At 41.6% G+C, this 22,399-nt stretch overlaps 1 protein-coding gene across 3 annotated transcripts in view; it reads left to right on the forward strand.

Moving 5' to 3' along the window:
* Positions 1-22,399, forward strand: part of LPAR1 (lysophosphatidic acid receptor 1) — a 91,647-nt gene that overhangs the window by 42,338 nt on the left and 26,910 nt on the right. For 2 of the 3 annotated variants that reach the window (XM_054987516.1, XM_054987515.1), the window contains exon 3: positions 2,594-3,326. In XM_054987516.1, the coding sequence (XP_054843491.1) occupies positions 2,594-3,326 (733 nt within the window). Of the gene's footprint in view, positions 1-336; positions 397-2,593; positions 3,327-22,399 lie in introns of those variants that run through there. The other variant, XM_054987517.1, reaches the window with a different exon arrangement.

The raw sequence follows: 22,399 nt of genomic DNA on the forward strand, positions 1-22,399 counted from the left end.
TTTTTTTTTTTTTTACTGGCAGTTGGTGGAGGTTTGTAATCATAACTTCCAACAGGGTATCTGACGGTTTGTAATCATAGCTTCCAACAAGGTTTCTGACCTTTCTAAACGGCAGTTGTTTGCACTACCTCCCAGTTGCTGATCTTTTTTAGAATCTCCCTTGCCATACATTTTGTCCAGCTCAGATCGCTTTCTCTAGCAGTTGTTGCATGTTACTTTTTCAGGTTTCCAATTAAAATGCGAATTGGAGGACATAGATGGTAGGATTTTCTTGTACCGTTGGCTCTTGAAGGTTTGGACAATTGTCTTCTCCTTGTTGAAATGAAAATGCTTGCAAGGAACTACCAGACTGACTCAAACGCACTGAGATGCTCAAAACAGAGTGTTTGTCAAATGGTAATGATTTGTTTGCTATTTCTAAGCAAGTGAATATAAAGACAGTGTTTGAAAATGGCTTCTGTCTGGAGATCCACTTAACCAAATGGAGTACAGTAGCCTTGCCAGGATAACAACAGAAGAGTGAAGGAAGCTGGTTTGGCTTACTTACTGTCTATTCAAAACCATTTTTTTGCATCCTGTATATTCATTGTTTGCTTTAAAAAATTATAAACTTCGTGGATGAAAGTCAAGACCCTTATCACACTTCATTCTCCTGGAATATAAAAGCTTGTCTATCATAGGGCAATAGGCTGTTTATAAAATCTTTACATTGGATTTCAGGCTACCAAATATTGTGTCAGGTGCCTTGCTGTATCTTTCTTACAAGTACAGTATCACTAGCTGGTTTTAAAATTCTTAGTTTCTGTACACATATTTGTTCTGCTAATCTGGTTCATCAGTATACGAACAAGCTCAATAACATAATATTTGCTTGTATAACAAGGGATGCAAATCCATGGTCCTCTTCTATTGTCCTGTCCCTGACAAACCAGAAGTGTGATGTGGATGCAAAATGTATATATAAAATTTTATTTTTAAATAGAAAATGTTCTGTAGGAGTTGGTTTCTCCCCCACCCCGTCCCCATGCTAGCCACAAATAAATAACACATAGGGTTGATAGCAACCTCAGTGAATTACATTCTATGATTAGAACTTCAGCAGCTTGGCATGTGTTCTAGGATAAAACTTCAGCTTTTAATTAACTTATTTACAAAGTGGGCAGTATAATGTACTATAATTTATCTGAAAGCCTCAGACTCTTTCATTTGTCTGTTATGGAGGAGCAGTGAAGGACTGCATATTCTGGAATTCACCTGCTGACTTTTCAGTTATTGATTGTCTGAAAGAGAAATTCTAGCGGGTTGTATTAAATGAATGAACAACAGGATTTTTAAAATCTTGTGATGTTTCTACCGTTAATGTAGACGCTGACAAAGATTTCAGTTTTCCCCTTACTCGATTTCGGATTTATTAGTCCCTCTTTCAACTAGAAACTGAATTCCATGTGTGTCGTAATCCTGTCTGTTTGGAGAGACCATGTATAAATCAGTTTCTCCATATAAAAGCATATAGCAACATATAATCTTAAATATAAGAAGGCATAATTACAGGCATAAACTAGTTTATCAGTAATTTCCTCCCTTCAAAACTATGGGAACTGTAGATATGTTCTAAGAGAATGAAGTGATTTGGCAAGTGAAACATGAAATCTTGTATGTGTGAATTCCCCACTAAATAAATTTTCCCTTACTGTGCCTTACAATGTGTATAGAAGCTATTCGGCCACTGTTTAACTTTCAAGATGGAAAATCGCTAAGATTGTTTTTTTAAAAAAAAAAAGTGTTTAAAATTGTTTAGGTTTTTATATCTTAATTGTTTTGTTACATATACCCTCTAGTATAATCATGACATACTTGTTATTGAAAAATATAGTGTAGAACAAATTTCTGAAATGGATGATGGTGATGAAGACACACAAACTTTTTTTTACCTTGGACAGAAAAAGCTTTCCACCAAAATGACTCATGTAGGAGGACTGCATTGTCTGAAATGGGGCAACCTTAAGTTGGACAGAATAAGCCTCCTGCAGGATTGATTAGGCTTGCCATCCCCTCACCCACCTGCTGCTCCCCAGCCCTGCTTACGTAGCCAGTGGGGAAGGAAGGCATGGGAGGGGGAAGAAGTGTGTGCACACATTCCTGCACTCCCCCATCACACCAGCAGTGGAGGAGTGAACCCCACTTCAGTAAAAATCTCCTCCAAACAGGCAATCTTTACTGAACTGGGCTTCAGCCTGACTCACGGTTCCTCTGTCGCACCAGAAAATGGCTCCTGTGGGGAGGTAAGTACCCTATTGCCCCCTGCCCCCTCACTTGGACCCCTGGGGGGGGGGGGTCCTCACAACTCTAAACATGACCCATATAGAAGGACTGCATTGCCTTAAATTAGACCGTTGTAAATTAAATAAAAGAAACCTTCCACGCAGATGACCCGTGTAGAAGGTTTTTTCCAAATTAGCTATAGTTTTCATGTAACCCTAAGGTGTATCAACATAATGGGAGGCCTCCAGAATTTTACCTTAATTGCCTCTTTCAGTCCGTGCAATACTTTAAATTCTAACTTGTAGTTCTGCTTTATCTTCTTCTTTCCCAGGAACCACAGTGCTACTACAATGAAACCATTGCCTTCTTTTATAACCGAAGTGGAAAATATCTAGCCACTGAATGGAACACTGTGAGCAAGCTTGTGATGGGACTTGGGATTACAGTATGTGTCTTCATCATGCTAGCCAACCTCTTAGTTATGGTGGCCATCTATGTCAACCGGCGTTTTCACTTTCCTATTTATTACCTAATGGCTAACTTAGCTGCTGCAGACTTCTTTGCAGGACTGGCGTACTTCTACCTAATGTTTAATACGGGACCCAACACTAGAAGATTGACTGTCAGCACCTGGCTCCTTCGCCAGGGACTCATTGACACTAGTCTGACAGCCTCTGTTGCCAACTTGTTGGCGATTGCCATAGAGAGGCACATCACAGTGTTCCGCATGCAGTTGCATACTCGGATGAGTAACCGACGAGTCGTGGTAGTAATCGTTGTCATCTGGACTATGGCCATCATCATGGGAGCTATACCAAGCGTGGGCTGGAACTGTATCTGTGACCTCACTCACTGTTCCAACATGGCGCCACTCTACAGTGACTCTTACTTGGTCTTCTGGGCTATTTTCAACCTGGTCACCTTTGTAGTCATGGTGGTCTTATATGCTCATATCTTTGGGTACGTCCGACAGAGGACTATGAGAATGTCTAGACATAGTTCTGGACCACGTAGAAATCGGGACACCATGATGAGTCTTTTGAAGACTGTGGTCATCGTGCTTGGTAAGTCCCTTTAGCCGAATTTTTTTCTCACAGCTAACCCAGTGGAACACCACTCAGTTCTGGCCAGGAAGACAGAATCTTGAGTGTCCCCCTACACCACCTCTAGCAATGTCCTCATAGACATAGTGCATGTTAAAAAATACTGTATACTGCAAATTACTCTCCTAGGGATATGGAGGACAACATCTATCAATACATATTTTTCTTTTCAATAGCACCTTCTTCGGCAACAGAATGAAACCTCTCCCATGTGTTCTCATCGGACTAATTTGCTTTCCTGTTTGTAGAATACTACCTCAGTTAAAACTCAGGATCTGTGTTGTAAATAATGTGAGTTCTTCAGCTATATCCCGCCCCCCGCCCTTTGCTATTCTGCCTATATTGCTAGGGCAGCCCCTGTTTGTATTCACTGCACTCTTTCCTTTCTAACCATTGAGAGGAAGCAATTTTAGAAACACCTTTGGCCCTTCCAACGTTGCCCCAGATGTGTGGCAGCTGCTGATCTATTTCCTTCCCTTCCCACTACATAACGCCAGCTGCCCACGGTCATGTGGGAGGGATCTGTAATGCTTCCCTTTCCATGCTAGCATTTCCTAGTTTGTGGAAGGGATGATGCTGTTGCGAGGAGACATATCAAGGACTCCTTTCACATGACTTAAGATTTCTGACACTACGGAATCAGCATAGAAAAGATACTCTGTTCAGTGGCTTCCTTGCCCCTGAGATAATGTTAGAAGAGGCTCTTTGAAGTATATATAGGACTGGTATTTCCACATATACTTCTTGCATATAAATAGCTGTATGAAATGCACTGGGAGTGTGTGTTTGTTGTAATAAAGCAAGATACAAGGACCACATTTTGCTTGGTAGTTAATACGTGGTCTCGTATCTGACGAAGAGAACTGTGATTCTCGAAAGCTTATGCTACAGTAAAGTTGGTTAGTCTTAAAGGTGCTACTGGACTTAATACGTGGTGTGTGCAACTTAGTGCTTCATAATATTTGCTTGATTCAGCACCCTTCTCTTTTTTTCTACAGTTTCCATAAAAATATTTGTATTTATAGTCTGACAATTAAGTAGAAGAAAATCCTTTCCCCAGCACTTTGCCGAAAATAGGACAAAGAGCCATGTATGTTGACTAGTGTTAGTCATACCTAATGTCATTGTGAACCTCACTAGATAACAGCCATGACTTGTTTTGATAATGATTGTTAGGACTGTCGCTAGCACGTGCTATGGCTTTCTAAACATTTTAACATACTCATAGCTCTCAACAGTGCCAGTTCTCATATACACACACAGCCTCTTTCTCTCTGTGTCTCTGATACATGAAAAATATATACAGAGAAATTTATCTCATTTCTATTCATTAGGGATCCCCCCATAACATTATTGTTAGGCTTCTCTACAGAATAAAATGAAGTATCTTTGCACTGCAGTATGCGGAACACAAATGTCAATTGATTAAGGTTTTATATGTACATGGGTAAGCATATTAGCCAGAATGTGTTCATCACATGTATAGGATACAAATTCTTCACAGCCTATTATAGGGTTAAATCTGCTTCTACTCGGTGCATTTTATGTCACCTTGGAATATATCAGATGCTTTAGGGTTTCCAAAATCTTTTACTATGCAGGCATGCCAGCATAAAATGGGGGAAAGGTTGCATTCTCTAGGTTGGATCCAGCCAGCTTTTCCACTGACAAAAAAGGGAGGATGGGGTCTCGCTTGGCCATGTATGCCTGCACGGACAAAAGCCACATAGGAAAGAGATGAGACTGAGTGAAAAAGTTGGCTGCGTTCAACCCAGTGATTCCAAACTTGATTTCATCAAAATGTAACCTACTGTCTCCAACACCCATTTCCAGCAGCCCGGCAACAAGTCCACTTTAAATAAGCAGTTTTTAACTATTAATTTTCTCTGTAGCTAAGAGACCAAACTTGACAAAGTTGAGCAATCTGTGAAGGGACCTCCCAGCCTGCTTTTATTATTAAAGAGTAACCATGGGAGGTTGTGGTTTGGATTGAAGTTACCATGTTTTCCCTGGTGGTGCATATAGCAGACCAAGGGCTGATCATGAAAGTGGCACTGGGGAGAAGGTTAACCCCCCCCCCATCTACTGGAGCCTTAATTTGAACCTCACCCACACCCCCTGTTGACAAATCTTCCTTCCCAATTAAAAATGCTAGGTGGATTCATTCAGAGATCTCCCAAGGCCTCATCTAGTTTATCCCTGAAATACTCTTCTATTTATGAAATAATATTGTGTGAGCAACTGGAAAGCTATATTGGCTAGATTTGAAGGTGGCAAGGAATACCGTAGTGCTGTGGTGGAGTGACAAGGGTTAGTTATGCCAATAAGTTACACAAACAGTGTCTGAGCTAAAACTTTGAGAAAAGGGCCAAATAAGATTCTATGTTTGCCTGTGAACAAGGGCATATTTTAAGACAAAACAATTTTTAAAAACCTAGTGGATGCTAAATTTTGTTTAGCTAGCTTCTCAACAGATTCTCTTTCAGAGTTGTTAGCTACCTTTAATTCTTATTGAAGATAAGCACATCTGAACGCCATGGTTAACTAAGAGCTGCGTTCTGTCGGTTGGTTGGTCAGTTGGTGTCAGGCCTTCAGCATATCTGCCATGCCTCAGGGGTGATGTGATTGTGATAGTATTGTGTCTCTGAGTACATGCAGAGTAAAACCAGTATTCCGTTGCTTTGTTGCTAATCTTCAGATAAGCATTCTGTTGCTTATCTTTCAGGCAAGGTGTTTTGGTTACCAGTTGCTCCTGAAGCCTGAGAACCTGACCTTGGGCTTAACACAGAGACTGAGCAGAGCTCCATTCTCCCCCCTTCCCTTCTTCCCAGGCAATGCACGCCAAAACCTCCAACGGCCTCTTCTTCCCACTGGGGGTGGGTGGGTGGAGACAGTGCCGTATAATTAATCCTGCTTTACTACCTTTAGGCATTCTAGTCAATTCCATTGTTACAGCTTCTTGAACTGGTATCTTTCCTTAATAAAATCATCTTTAACCTATACACCAGAATGATGCAGTGAAGTGATTGGGGAAGTACCTGGCAAGACCTGACAGTTGGTCAGTTTACTTCATTTATAATTAACGTATCTTATTGAGACTCAAGGCAGATTGCATAATTAGAAAACAATGCCAAAAAACCCTCCTGTCAATATATACAAAGCAATAAAAAGAGAAAAATGAAATAAAAATCAAGTAATATACCCAGTAAACAAGGCATACACAGAACGTTTTCTGTGTATGGCTTGTTTACTGAACGTTTTCACAGAACGTTTAGACTACAACCAGGGCTTTTTTTCTGGGAAAAGAGGTGGTGGAATTTAGGACCGCACAATGATGTCACTTTCTGTCAGCTGGAACAAGGGGGGAGTTTTTTAAAGTTTAAATCTGCGCCACGGCGCAAAGGGCAATCTAAACTCCCCTCTGTCTGGAGATCAGGGGGCGGGGCCACCGGCCATGTGACCATTTTCAAGAGGTGCCGGAACTCCATTCCTCAGCGTTCCAGCTGAAAAAAAGCCCTGACTACAACCCTATTCCCTTTACACAACCCTACAACAGTGCCCTAAAGAACTATTCCACTTTATTACCAACTTATTCCCTTTATTAAAATATCCAGACTCCTCTTTGGACAAATTAATTCCATTTGAATTGCATTTCTTATAAGAGACTTACTTGCTGTCAGGAGTTTCACGGTATGATCATCAGACACACAGACTTAAAAAAACAGCCCTGCCTGAACTTTCAGACCTTCAGAACTGCAATTCTACTACAGTTTGCAGTTTGTTCAAATCTTGTTGTTTAATAGGGTTCCCCAAATAGAAGGTTAACCTCCAATTATCCTTCAGATTTAGAGGGCTGCCATCAAACCTGGTTTTAAAAGAGCAAAATGAATGGAAAATCCAACATTCTACCCCAGGCATTTATTTCTGTACAGCGTGAATGGCAATGCTAGCAGTCTCTCTCTGCCAAGACTGTATTTCCTGATCTTGGAAAAGCTAATATATGTTCTCAGACATGTGTGTGGAAAAGATTACTGAATGTTTATCCGCATGTTGCAAGGATTTTCCAAATAAACTTTTGGCTTTAAGCATCAGTAAACTTTGTATACAATGCTGTGTGGAAAAGGAGTATGGAGGCTTCTCCAGTGGCCTAGCACCAGCTTGTTGCATCAACATTTGAGACAAAATGAAGTCTCTCAATGTAAGAGACCGGAGGAGAAAAGAAAATATTTGCATTCTTTTTTAAAAGTTCCTACAACGAGGTCAATAGCAAAGTTTGAGATGCTCTTATTTTTTTCACTGCAGAAAACTACATTAAAGTGATATGTGATGCATTTGAAGACCATTGAACTCCTGTCTTTAAGAGGCCAGGACATCACTGGCTCATTGGCTTGATGGGAGGTAGAAAAATTAAGAAAGTAAACATAAGCGGGTCTCCTTATAAGTAATTGCCATTTTATTCAGGAAAGCATTGTTAGCATTGATGTGTAAGAGGCTTCTACATTAGAAGGGTCAAATAGTCTGAGATATTCTGAGTGCTGGAAAGTCTAAGAAGGACTTTTTTTATTAATTTACAAACATTTCCGTTTCAAGACTACGTGACAAAATCTGCCCCAGAATAGTAACTAACTAGCATTTCACCAAACCACCCCATACATGTGACAGAAGACTCAGCCAAGAATATTAACTAAAAATGCTACAGCCACTCATATCTGAGACTTGCCCTTCCATATACTTTAATAATTGTAAGATCAAGGGAGAGAAAGAGGTACAGTGGAATCCACGGTGCAGAATATGTGCTAGATATACTCATGCAAAATATGGTGACTCTAAATGTCTTCTCAGAAAAGAAGCCAAAAAAGTATAGAAATAACTTCCTTGCAGTTTGCAGAGATACACCTCTGAGCAACGTGTTTAAAACCAGAGCCGCCATTTTCAAAATTCCTGTAAATCCATTTTAACCTACATCATAATTTAATCTCTCTCTCTCTCTTTCTGTCTCCTCCTCTCTCTCTGAAGTTGTAACCTTCCTGTTGTAGGTAGAGAAAAAAAAATCTTTCCAATTAACAGAGAAGTATTTTCATCCATCCCTTTTGCACTTGTACAAGGCCAAACAAGAGAATCTTGTTCGCCTGCCCCAGTAAATGGCTAACATTGTGTCTGCAATCTCCTTACAGCCTTGATTTGCTCCAATGGGATAGCTACCCTTTCTCCAGAGAGGGGGAAAAAATCTCCTAATGGCATGAGTGATGTGGGATCCAATTGAGTTTCACAAGAGGGTTCATTGTTTTGACATGACTAAGATGACTTGAACCTCTGGCTGGAGCAGTCGGGAGCTGGCACACGGCATCATCCCACAGAATTGCTGAAATGTTGAATCCTAGGGCAGAGTCAAAACAGAAAAGCTATTCCCCCTCTTTTCATGCTCTTTTGTTTTTTTCCCCCCTCTGAGTAAAATATTTTAAACAGAAGGAAATGATTTCATAGTTTGAGCCCTTTCTCTTTTTAACAAGGCTGCTTTTGAAATACTAAAGTCATAGAGAACATAAAACTCTTTCTCCATAGCATGCTATTTTGCTCTGGGGCTTACAGAGAATTGATTTATAAAGCATACATAGGCATGAAAATGGACTTTGGTCAGGCAGCAGTTCAAATTATAAAAAGAGAACTTTATATTTGAAGTAGGCTGTAGAAGAGAGACTTCATGGGAACACACTTTGTGCAACAGGCTTGAGCTTTGAAGATATCTTGCAGTCCTAACGATACTTTCATGGAGCTAAATCCCTCTGAAATCTTACTAAGTTAATCTGTTTAGGACTGAGATTTTGATGTCAAATTCTGCCAGCATGTATTATGGAATTTCCTAGACTTATTAAGCTACATTCATACATGGCCTATGCAGCAGAGGAGCCTACTTATGAATGAGTCCATCCCATGCCAGCATTCCTATCCCAAGTGATTTTTCAAATATTGGTTGGTATGGGGCCCACCATGCAGAAATAGCTTCCATGCAATCAAGGTAAAATTGTCTTGTTGAATTTACTGCTTGCGGAAGAGGCAAGGGTCACTAGTAGGCTGGCTTGGATACTCTCCACCATACACCCACCCTGTGTATGGTGGAGAGCATACCTCACCTATGACAACCCCACTTACCCCACGAGTGGACATTTAAGCGTTGGTGTATCTGCTGATTTGAATCGAGTATGCATGGCTAAAGTACTAGATTTACGTGAGCAATACTAGAGCAAATAGTCACTCAAGTACTGTACAATTCTGTGAACACCAAATGCAATTACTGGAAAAGAATTAAGTGCTTAATTTTGACTGGTTGCTGAGATCCATCCTACTGAGATCCATCCTACTGGTGACAGAAAGTGCCATCAGTCATAGCTGATTTGTGGCAACCTCCGCTGGGCTTTTCAAGGCAAGAGACTAACAGAGGTGGTTTGCCATTGACTTCCTCAGCAACCCTGGTCGTCTTTGGAGGTCTCCCATCCAATTACTAACCAAGGCAGACCCTGCTTAGCTTTCAAGATCTGGTTTGTCTAGGCTATCCAGTTTTGGGCATCATCCCTACTACAGTACTGATTTCCTGGTTGTCTATCACAAACTGATGTGAACGAGAAGAGCAATTTTGTGTTTCATGCAGCAGTAAAAAGGTGTCTTCATGTGGGTGGCCTTTCTGTGTCATGAACTACGGGCTTCATTGCCTTATGGATTGTACCATGTCATTTTGATGCATCTTCTGTGCAGCCTAATCCTATGCAAATTTACCTCGAAGTCAGTCCCACTTTGTTCAGTAGAACTTAACTTTCTTATAAGTAGACATGGAATTGCAGTCAAATGATGCAATCCTATGCAGAGATATTCCAGTCTAAGCCCATAAGTAACTGTTTAGAATTGCACTGTAAGCATCCATTGTGTATCTTTAAGAACACTAAGCAGGGCTCCCTTCCTTGCTGCTTTCTCCCCTCTTCTCATCTTTTCCCCATTTCTCCTTTTTCCGCCTCATTCCATTGCCACTTTCCCTCCCTCAAATATCCCATTAGCACTTTTTCCTCTGATCTGTGCCTTTTTTCCACAATGCAACTGCACAATAAACTGTGATCTCTTGGGGTCTTGGTCAGCATTCTCTGATGGGGAGTTTTAAACCCACCCACCCCAGTTTCTTATAATGCATCTCCCTTGTCTGTCCCTGTGCAGATTTTTCTATCAGCATTCAGGAGCCTCGTTAGAATTAAATATAAAGATGCCTAATGAAATACAACAAAATTGTATACAAACAGTGGTCCTAATTTTCCCTCTATTTAGTAATAGTAAAGAAGGCAGTAAGTGGGATAGCATCAGTGTTAACACCAGTGCCTTTGGCATTATTCCCTAATTTTATATTTGCCTGATGACAGAGACCGAATACTGTATGGCATCCTGAAATCCCCCCTCTGACCAATAACTGCACAATGTTCAGAAACAAGTCAAGGGATAAAGGCAGGAAGTTGGTGAGAACCTGTTAAACTAGTGCTGAGGACTCTCAGAAAATCTCTGGCCACCAAAGTTATTGTGCCTCAAGAGGTTTTTTTTAAAAAAATAGCTGTATTTTAAGGTGTTTTTTTTTAATGGCCAGTGGAGTAGGCGTCTGTTTGCACAGCTGCTTCTAAAATGGCCTCTTAGATTTGGTACATCCAAGTACTTCAGTCTCTCTCTTTCTCTCTCTTCTTTGCACAAAAACCTCATTTTAACCTGTCTCCATAGTCAGTTAATACATTCTGTATTCTCTGCTTTTATTGTTGGTTTAATTTTTTGGTTCAGTTCAACGTTTTCAAACCATCACAGGTGGGCCAGGAGTGTAGTGTAAGGACAGTTTCATTCACAACAGCTACAGTTCAGCGACTTTTGATGAAATGACTGTTGTGTGGTCTGGGCACAGCCTGTTTGCAGGTTTCTTAAGCTTTGGCAGACCTCCTCTGCTAATAGCTTTATTTTTGATGATCCAGTGACACATCAGTTAAAGGATGTTTCAGAAGAGAAAAAGGGGATATCCTGCAGTTTGGAGCCCCAGGGATTCTGCTTTTCATCCTGTCCCTACAGTCGGATGCTGACATAAAAACCAACAACAGATTTTACTATCTGTTTTCTGTTGGGCTCAGGGAGGAGTGCTATATTTGCCTCGCTTTACACCGCAATCCGAAGCAGAGTTACTCCAGCCTAAGCCCACTGATTTCAATGGGCTTAGACTGGAATAACTCTGTTTAGGATTGCACTGTTAGTGGTGGTTGGAAATAAAAGCGGAAGGCCGTGTTTTATGTTTTGACAGGACGGGTAGCTGCATGAGGCCATGGAAATCAGTGAGAAGGTTCATGATGTGATACTTCAGTGACTGGAAAGCACCACAGCCTCCCTAAGCACGTGGCCTTCTCGTATTTTGCCAACCCTACCTGACCCCTGAGTAACAGTAATGATACTTGTATATTGAAAAAACAAGGCTGTAAACTCAGGAATTGGCATCTGCCGCGAGTCTGTCCATCAGTGACTTTCTGTTCTCAAATAAGAGCCAGTATTTTAGTCCTTTGGTGTGTTTTTAGATGTATTTTTAAAATGCATTGACTCTGGGGTTGGTTAAGATTGCTTACTGATCTAAGCCCTGCTAAACTGGTCATCTATTATGACTGAGTTTGGTTACCTTTTATAATTGAGTTTCTGCAGCACTTTTCAGTAGAAAGCAGATGTACACAAATAAATAATTCTGAGAATCACTGCTGTACTTTCACTCATGTTCAAGAGAGCCACGCTGCTACATGAACCATAGAAAAGCGTTTTATTCTGGCTATATATACACGCTTAAAGTACATATGCACTTTTTTTGGTAAGGTGTAAAACTTCCCTTTATGCATGGACCAGGAAAAACCTATTTAGGCAAAAGGATGATGCACAGCACTGATTGGCTTGTGACCATGATTAAGCCTTTTCCCCTCTCTCTAAATATTTTTCCATCTTTTGAAAAAAAAAACCCAGATATTTTTAAGTGCCAAAAATCTAATTGGATTGCCTGTAAAGCACTAGGGAAGGGGAAAGATGGACAGCCTATCTGAAGCTGATAGTGGGGGCGGGGGCACTGAAGTCACCCAACTCTGTTCTGTAAGGAGGAATGGAAGGAAGGCTGCATGGTATAGCATCTCTCTTCAGAAGCTAAGCAAGGTCAGTACTTAGATGGGTGAACAACACCAAGGAAAACTCTGCAGAAAAAGACCCTGGCAAACCATCTCTGCTTCACATTTGGCTGGAAAGCCCCTTGTTGGGGTTGCCCTAAGTTGATTGTGACTTGATGGCACATATGCACACACAAAAGGAGAAATATAATGAAGCAAAATAATTGAGAATGAATGAAATGGATGATTTTCCCCTTGAAATGGAGTAATTTTCCTTGTGTTAAATTCTTCGGCATTTATTTTGAAAACAAACTTGAAAGCATGCCTCTCAGGTTAAAAGCGGGGAGGGGGGTGTTAGTTTTTGTATTCAAAGCTTAAAGTAGGCAAAGTACATACTTCAGGATCCATTACTCCCAAAGGGAGCAAATTCAGGGAGTAAGCATGAATGTTTTCTACAAAAGAGAAAGGAATTTAAGCGTGCAAGTAGCAGTGCATGCGGAAAAGCAATAGAAGCCCTTAATGCTAGGATGAGTTGAAATAACAAGCCCTGATGATGAAAAACTCAGCTAAAAGGAAATTAAAAGAGTTCTGAGCAGGCTGTTCTTGTCGTTCATCTATCACCTACCCCAAAATGTCTTTTATCCAGCTGCAGCATCTTCAAGCTTTCTTATAGAAAGAAATGCTATCCCCCGCCCAAGATATTTCATTGAATAGGGTGAAAATAATGCTAAGCAAATTGAAATTAAGGCATTTTAAGGGGCAGAAATAGTGAGCAAAAAACAAAACCTGGTGCCTGGAGTTCCTCTAAAGGAGAGGTAGTGGGCTGGGAGGAGGAACATGTAGCATATAAACTAAATGCAACCACCCCACAAGTTTTGTGCAGTGTATGAAGTTGTCAATATAAGTAGAATCCCAGCTGTCATTTTAGAATGTAAAACTTCTAGTCTTTTTGATTACATCTGAACTTATAATGCAAACAAGAATCAGAAATACCAAAATAGGTAGCATTAGGGTTTTTTTCCTGAAGACTATTGCTAAAGGTCAACATATCATACCATAGTAATTTGACATGTTAATGAAAATTATGCAAGTATATGTTTAGAGCTGATTCTGCACCATGCATATAACCCAGACCCTCAATAAATTTAATTACACACAACTTGTAGAGTAAAACAAATATACAGCTACAGCCTTTTTTGTTATCTGCAGACTAGGGCTCATTTCTTGAAATTTAATTTCTGTTATAGGTAGGGTTGCCAAATCTAGCTCAGGAAGTTCCTGGAGATTTGGGGGCAGATCCTATGGAGGGGACAATTGGGATTTCACCTAGAATCTAAATGTCATGAGTCAGCCTTGCTGTGCCACCCGCTTCAGAATCCTCCTCAGAGGATGAGGAGCTGGAAGAGCCTACAGGGTCCACACTAGCACCGGCCGTGGCACCAGAAGAAACCCAGGGAGAGCAGCCAGGGGCCTCAAGGGAAACTTGTAGATAGGGACTCCCCAGGAGAAACCCAGGAGGAGCAGACAGGAAGCTCTGTGAAGGCTGCTGGAAACAAAGACTCCCACAGAGTGAGGGAAAAACTGAGCCTCCTGGGCCAGCTGAGAAACGGAAAAATAAAGCGAAGGCAGCTGTGTGGGAGAGATGGAGAAGTGCTCATTTGCAGGCACAGCACAGAGCAAGGCTTTCTGAGAAGGAGGCAAGGCTTTCAGAGGAAGAAGCAACATCTGTGCCTCACTAGAGCAACACTAGAGCAACAATAAATAGAAGCAACTCAGTTTACCACTCCTTGTTGCCTGAGCCTTGTGCCTAGAAGCCCTAGTCCCTGCCTAGTACCTCACCCTCTCTCCTGATCTGCCTGCTGTTATTAGACTTTGCCTGCTGCTCGGTAAACGGAACTCTTGGCTGCTGACCTTGGCTTGATTCCGGACCGTGCTCCTGCCTATCGCTTATCGGACTGACCACCTTATGCGTGACCCCGGACTGCCTGACACCTGGTGAGAGCTGCAGTATCCACCCAGCGCCTCCAGCTTGCCTGGCCCCTCAGCGCGACACTTAATTATCCACTACCATTTGCCCTTGGAAGGGGCCCTTTTTTACAAGTAAGGTTGCCAATCTCCAGATGGGCCCTAGAGATCTCCCAGAATTACAACTGACCTCCAGGCCACAAAGATCAGTTCCCCTGGAGAAAATGGCTGTTTTGGAAAGTGAACTCTATGGCATTATACTCCACTGAGATCCCTTGTCTCCCCAAACTCCACCCTTCCCAGGCTCCACACCGCAAATCTCCAGGGATTTCCCACCCTGGAGCTAGCAACCATATCTGCGGGGAAACTGATCTCTGTAGTTTTTAGAGATCAGTTCCAGGAGAGCTCCAGCCCCCACCTGAAGGATGGCAAACCTAATTGTAGGGCTGTTGCATTTGCTTAACATCTTTTATTTTAAACCCAGAAAAACAAGGTTGTTCTCCAGTTAGTGTATTTTTAGCTATTGCAAATCCTGTGTTCAGTGCAAATGTCACTGGCCTGTTTAATTCTTTCCAGATCTGGGAGTTCTGAATTACCTTGCCTTTATTTCCTAACAGAAACACATGCATTAGGAATGCAGTTTCATTTTTTTTTATTCCCAAATTTTATACTGAGAATTCATGGCTTGCAGAGTTTCCACTTCTTTCTGTTCCTTCCTGTCTTTGCTTCTGCCTGATGAGCATGTTTCTATCAATCAAACACTGGATGAAGGTAATTGATTTGATAGCACATGCACTTGTATCAAGAGATTCTTTTTTGTGTGATTCCCCCCCACCCCACCCCCATGCTCAGGAACATATTGGTGCATCAATAAATCATGCAAAACATGCATATCATACATGATCACAAACAGTGGAACGGAGGGCTACACAGAAAATCATTTCTGTGTGAAAGCAGCTCTAGTGACTATGTGCTGTATGGTTATATCTCCAGTGCTTTTTAAAAAAAAAAAAAAAAAACTTTGAAGAGCATCAAGCATATTCCACACAACAGAGTGCTCGATCGTTTCAAGAATCTTTCTTTTTTCTGCATTATTAACCATTTTCCTTTCCTTATGGGTTCCAATGCCAAATCCAAAATGTTTATTGCAGTACATAACCAGCACAATAACAACCTAAACAAATCTATGAAGCACATAAAAGAATAGTGTCAGTATCAAAGAGAGCTTGAAATGAACATAAAAGACATCAGCTGTAAAAATCTTTGGTTTCGTTCAGGTAAATTTACTGGCGTAAAAATAAAAATATAAAAACAATATAAAATTTAAAGTTAAAAATTAAAGAATTTAAAAGTCAAGCTCAGATAAACAAATAAAACATGGAGGACTCTAGTATCATGTGTCCAGTGCCCTCTGTAATTGATCCTTGCATGTTCTAAGTGCTGTAGCAAGGAATCTAGCACATGCCCATGTCAACTGTGGAGATGCATCAGAGAATAGCTTCTTAGGGATTTCCGAATCTGAGAAGGTGAGAAACATCCTAAACAAGGGATGTAAAATTTTCTCACGTGCTTCCTGGTAGAAACTGCAGTGAAGCAGTGTGTGTTCTATAGTCTCAACAAAGCCTGCTCCACAGGGACAGACCCTGTGATCTTTTTGTAATGTCCCTCGACAACCGCGAGGGGGAAAACATTACATCTGGCCATAGAGGAGGCCCTATGGTAGGACAGAATATCCAGTGAGGACAGATAGGCTGCTGGAATGACAACATAGAGCGATTTCATTGAGACCAAAAAGTATGGAACTCTGTTGATATCTCCCTACTGTTCAGTGTCATAGACCATTTGCTTAATAATGGCCCTGACTTGCTCCAGGGGCATTATTTGAACTCAGGAAATACCTAACAGGTTCAGCTTCTAATGGACAGCCTTGAGTCAGGAAGAGCAAAATCCATCCCTAAGTATTAATGATGTGATATCAGAAGGAAAATGACTTAGCCTAAGCCATAAACTTGGGGAGGCCAAATTGACCTTGGCCTCAGCTCTTATCAGGCCAGATTCCAAACATAAGTGAGTGTTGGAAACAGAGCTGGGAAATAGAATTAGAGCACTCAGAAATTTCGATTGTGTTTTCTCTAAGGGCGCAAAACACGAAGAAGATGAACCAACCATGGTACCGTACAGGAACTGTTTTGAACTGGTATAATTTGAGGGCCGCTGGTGTGTATTAAAATACGCTGGGCAGATTTTCAGCTAGTGCAGGCAGTATATTCATGATGAGCTTTCTTCACCCCTGATGACTGGATCTTCACCCCCAGGTATTTATAACTCATTACCTGCTCTAGGCTATGACCATGAATACTCCATGATCTAACTCTGGGTCTCCCACCAAAAGCCATAACTTTGGTCTTCTGGTAATTTATTGATAGCTGGTTAGTATTGCAGTAGCAGCCAAACTCTTTCAAAGCCCTTCTGAGGCCCACAGGGGACCTTGATAACAGAACTGTATCTTCCAGGTAGAGGAAGTTAGGAATCTTCTGATCTGTTAGGGCAAGAGGGTGAGTATTTGCCCTGCCTAGGTTACCAATCAGATCATTTATATAAAAAGTGAAAAGGGAAGGGGCCAAAACGCAGCCTTGCTTAACGCCTTTCATAGTTGTAATACTAATAGTTAAGAGGCCATTTTTATTGCACCTAACCCTAAATGACATGTTAGTATACAACTTCCGGATCAGAGTCTCTTATCTATTGATGTGGTGCCTAATTTTTCCCATAATCTTTTGCGGGGTATGGAATCAAAAGCGATTTTTAAATCAATAAAGGATGCATATAACAAAATTTCAGTGTTAGCAGCATATTTCTCTATTAGATGAGCCAGAATCAGATTATGCCCTGTGGTGGAATGTGCTTCTCTGAAGCCTGCTTGTTCGTCTACTAAAAGATTCTCCTGATCCAACTAATACTTAAACTTTTCAAGAAGATGACTTGCGGCGCCCATTACAGACAGATGGAGGAGGCTCAGGCTCCAAGATTTTCAAGGATTTTAAGGATAATAGGGTTTTTACCAAAAGTTTTAATCTTTGTTTTACCTTGCTGGAGAACCAGTCTCTGTTCAGTCAGACAGCTGTGAACCTAGGCAGTTTTCCAAGCCAAGATTAGATAGTTAATTTGTTGAAACTAACTGGCTGGGGGCTGGCCAGTGACTGAAGGAACTACCAGAGCCTCTTAAAGCAGCAAACTTAGACTGTTAATTTGGACTTGGACTTCATGATTTTCAGACTTTGAGATTTACATTATTCTGCTCCAGTTATATGTTAGAGGCTTTGGGTAATTTTCCTCGTACAGTGGAGAATTCACTGCTGATATTTTTCCTTCTCTGCCCTTTCGGCCAACAACAACAACTTTACTAACAATGGGACAAAAAAGAGTTTATCCCTTTGCTGGAGAAGATACCTCCCCAGCACTCAAACAATCCAGCTAGAGGATGATTATACCGCGATAAAATTGTCTAATAAATTTGAATGCTTGGAGGCTGATACTGAGAGGCCAGATTGCTTAATTAAGCAAACTATCGTAGTCACTGCAGCGGAGGCACATGCCATCTCATCCCCTACTCCTCCTAGTGACATATCAAACCACAGGTATTCTGAGGAGGAGATTTTAGCTCACCTTACAATCCTGATGGTAGAATCACTCCAGAACATTTTTAGTCTACAAGAGAGGATGCTTACCTTGCTCCAAGAAGGAGCCAGTGCCCCCCCCCCAAACATTTTAAGGCCCACTACAGGGTTGAATGAAACAAGACACGCCAGCCAAGAGAAGTTCACTAATCCTCTGTTGAAACTTGCTGTTCTATCAAAAGAACTGGAGGCTAATGGAAGAGATTCCCTATCACTTGTGTATGATCCAGATGCTGCTGTTGTGAACATTTTTCCTTTGAGAGGGAGATACATTGACTGGAATTCAAAAAGGAGGGCTGTAGGCCACTTGGCTACTATCTTTAAGATTCTTCCTGAGTCCGTGGACCTTGTAAGGATGGAAAGACTGGGCGGCATGATAAGATTTGAACATTTCTTCCTCTATTTTTGCACAAAGAGAATTCCATCTTACCAGTTTGCCCATACACCCAGGTTAGCAGGAGTGGGCATCAGATTACAAAGACACTTTAGAAACATCAAAATTCAGAGTGTAGCCCAAAATCTGGGTTCCAAAAATCGAGAGAAGACACCTAAAGCCTTGCTGTCTATAGAGGCTGCTGTAAGTTCAAGTCTCCTAACAATCCTCGATCAGCCTATTCTCTCTAATTTACCCCCTCCACTGAAGGTTCCTGAGCAAGAGATTCCTGCCTCCACCTGTAGGCCAAATTAAGCCAATTTTGTCTAACCTGGATAGTAGGTCTGCTATGGAAATAACTGATCCAAATTAGCCAGAGGAGGAGGTTGAAGCTAACCTCTTATCTCCATTTGTAACATTATCTCTGAAGGAATAAGACTCTATAATAGATTGTCTGGAGCACTTGACAACTACTTTGAAGGGCCTAAAACAATCCCATGGGGATAGGGAGAGGGGGCTGATTACCCACCCCACAGTAGCTGAACCCCAGTTGAAGTCCCCATGTGAGCGGGCCACTGATCCGTTGGGAGCAAGCAATTGCCCTCTGGAGCCCACCATAATAATTAATAAAGGGTACCACTATACAGTGAGGAAGACCAGATGTCCCAGATCTGATCTCGACTGGCAAATAGCCAGCAGGCAACACAAAGAGCATCACCATGAATAAACTGAACATCAGAGTCACCAGAGCATGATTTGGGAGGAGCTAGATCATTATATTGATGATTTAATAAGCGAAAATCCCATAAATAAGATCTTACTGGGCAGAGATTTCAATTCCAGACTGCGTCCAAATGATGACTTCTTGACTGACAAGTTTGGGGTACCAAGGGCCAACAGTGAGGAAGACCAAATTTGCACCCACCTACTGCGCCTCTCCAAAGACTGCAAGGCAAACTATGCGGGCTCTTGCTTAGCCAAAATGGCTAGAAGACTAAACCTCTTCTTGCTCAATGGCTCTACCCCCGGCAACCATTCCGGGAATTCACCTTTATGGCTGGCGCAAGATGCAGTACTATTGATTACTTTTTAGTCAGTGACAGCCTCTTACCTTTGGTCAAGAACCTTATGGGTTGTATATTCAGCTGAATGGTACTGGATTTACTTAAAGAGTAAGAGTGCACAAGTCACTTATTTCAAAGTGTGCAGCCAGTCTCTTAAGAGACTTGTGTATTCAAAAATGACCACGTAAACTTGTTTCCAAGCCATACTAAATTGACATTGTGAGTTAAAAGTTAAATGGAAAGAGTCTGGAGGTTTTCATGAAAGGGTATTAACATTCCAGATATCTACCAACTTAAAACGAAAGTAATTCCTCTGTGTGTTTTTTTCAAGTGGTCTGTCTACAAAATATTTTGTCATAGTTTTAGTGGATTTTTTTCTGTGTTACAGGCATGTGACAGTGGAAATGGCTGCTTAATGGTAGTGAAGGGGGAACTGTATATAAAAACCATTACTTGGTAGGAGTAAACATACTGGCTGTTAGTCACCAAAATGACTATTTCTGGGGTAATTTCAGTTTAGGTGGGTTTTTTCATCTTATCTTATAACCTGTTCTGTTTAGGAGAAGATTTCATGAGTGGCTTTAAGAAGCACCAACTTGATTTTAAGCCCCTGAGTCCAAACTGGCTGGAAATAATAGAAAATTAAAAACAACATTCATAATAAAGTTCCAGGAAGAGTGGTAAGAGAGGAAAAGGACAAGGGGAGCAGCTGTCTCCCTGCTTCTGTTTGTCTGCCTGTTTGTGACTGTGTAACATCACCTGGGGTGGACAGTAGCAACCTCACTCGCCCTAACCAGAAAATGTTGCCTGTGTTCTGCATAGAGGGCTGAAGGTGTCACCAAAATCAACAACAGCTATGGCATCATACCTTGTTTGGTTGTCTATTGTGGTTGTCATATAGGCATAAATAATTATCACTTAATTAGTGGAAAGCATAGTGCTGTTTGGTTGGAGGAGAGTGAATGGAGTACTCTCTCAAAAAAGATTTCCCTTATTATCCGAGCTTTGGGGAATGCCAGGCATATTTCAAATATGCTATTCTCAGTCGTCAAAAGTCATGATGGTCAAAGAACTTTGGATACTCTTCAGTGAACCAGATTATCTGCAGTTTTGGGCTTTGCAATTCATGTCACACTTTTTTTTTTTAACGTTGAGCATGTGTATTGAACTTGCTTTTGCTGATTGGGCTGTCCCCTGCCCACTGGAGAGGCAATTGGTGGCAGAGTTCTGGGGGAAAATATGTACCACTCTCATTTATTTTTTTTAAAAAGCCAAGCCAGGAAAGGGTTAAAATGCTGCTGCTTCTTTTCTTCCGTGCTGCTTTGATTTGCAAAGGGCTGTGCAAAACGCTTTTTTTTTTTTTACATTGGCAGAAGACACCGGGAGGGAGGGGGAAGCAGCCATTTAACCCTTACCAGGCTTTTAAAGCCAGGAGAAATGAGGAGTAACATTACAACACTTTTCTAGCTTTGAAAAATATAATAAAAGAATGTGCGTATACCACTGAGAGAGGAAGGGAAAAGCAGTGATTTAACCAAGGAATTGCCGTAATGTTTCCACACAGCAATGTTACAAATAATTCCTGGCTTTAAAAGAGAGAGAGAGAGAGAGAGCATACCCTAGTGGGAGGAAGGGGAAAAGCAGCCATTTAACCCTTTCCTGGCTTTTAAAGCCAGCACAGAATAAGCATCAAAGTTAGGAATTGTTTCTGGCTTTGGGGAAAAAAAAGAGTATGTGTGCATACCTAGGAGGAGGGAAGCCAACGGAGAAGCAGCCTTATGACCCTTTCCTCGCTTTACTGAAAAAAAATGACAGAAAAGCTCATATTGCTGAGGAGGGTGGGAATGGTTAATTCTGCACAGACCAAAAAGCAACCGGGGAAAAGGGAAAGGGGAGTATTAATCGCGCCAGCTGCAACTTGGCAACAGCTTCAAAATAACATTGCGGTATGTCCACAGGAGGGAAAATTGGGGATACCGCAGACAAACATCGGTACTGCATCCCACGACTACCTTGCAAGTGTGAAACTCCTGCAAACATGGCAAGCAGAACAGATACTGAAATGCTTTAAAGTCTGTGAAAAGGGCCCAAGTGAGGGATTACATCTTCAAAATTTCTGCCTTGCCCGGTGAAAGCTTAAGACATAATAATGAGGGACTGTCTATTTTTCATAAAAATATCTGTTTGCTGTGCAAAGGGTAACAGCATTGTTGTGGTTTATAGTCTGCCTTTCTCACTGAGACTCAGGGTGGATTACATACTATAAATCAATATGATCAACTGGCAAGACAATCAAGCTATACAATAATGTATAGATAGCAAAAATTGAAAAGAAGCAGAAAATGTGATACAACATCACACTCTTATTTCGTCTGCAAAGAATAGCAACATAACATTCTATAATGTGATAACTAGAGATGGCCACGATCCGCATTACGATCGAAAAAAACCCACGATAATGGCAATCGCGCAATCGGGACCCGGCGGATCGTGCTCGGGCACGGCCAACGATCCAGCGGTCAGGAGGGGGGCTGGATCGGGGTGATCATGCTCGGATCGGGAAGCCAGACACTCAGGTGCCAGCAATCTGTTGCCCTGGCAACGGAGCCAGGGGAATGCCTGAGCTGTGGTTGCCCTCCTTCTGTCACCCTGGAAACCTGAATGGAAGCCCAGCTTGCCTTGATCAGCAGGGCTTCCTTCCAATCACGAGCAGCAAAGCAGTCACCAGCTGGGAGAAGACACCCAAGGGAGGGAGGGGGAAGGGGTGTTCTGTAGCCATGGGCACTCCAATCTCATCCCTGCAAACCCTGATAGG

This window comes from Eublepharis macularius, chromosome 8 (assembly GCF_028583425.1).
Source record: "Eublepharis macularius isolate TG4126 chromosome 8, MPM_Emac_v1.0, whole genome shotgun sequence".
NCBI classification, from domain to species: domain Eukaryota; kingdom Metazoa; phylum Chordata; class Lepidosauria; order Squamata; family Eublepharidae; genus Eublepharis; species Eublepharis macularius.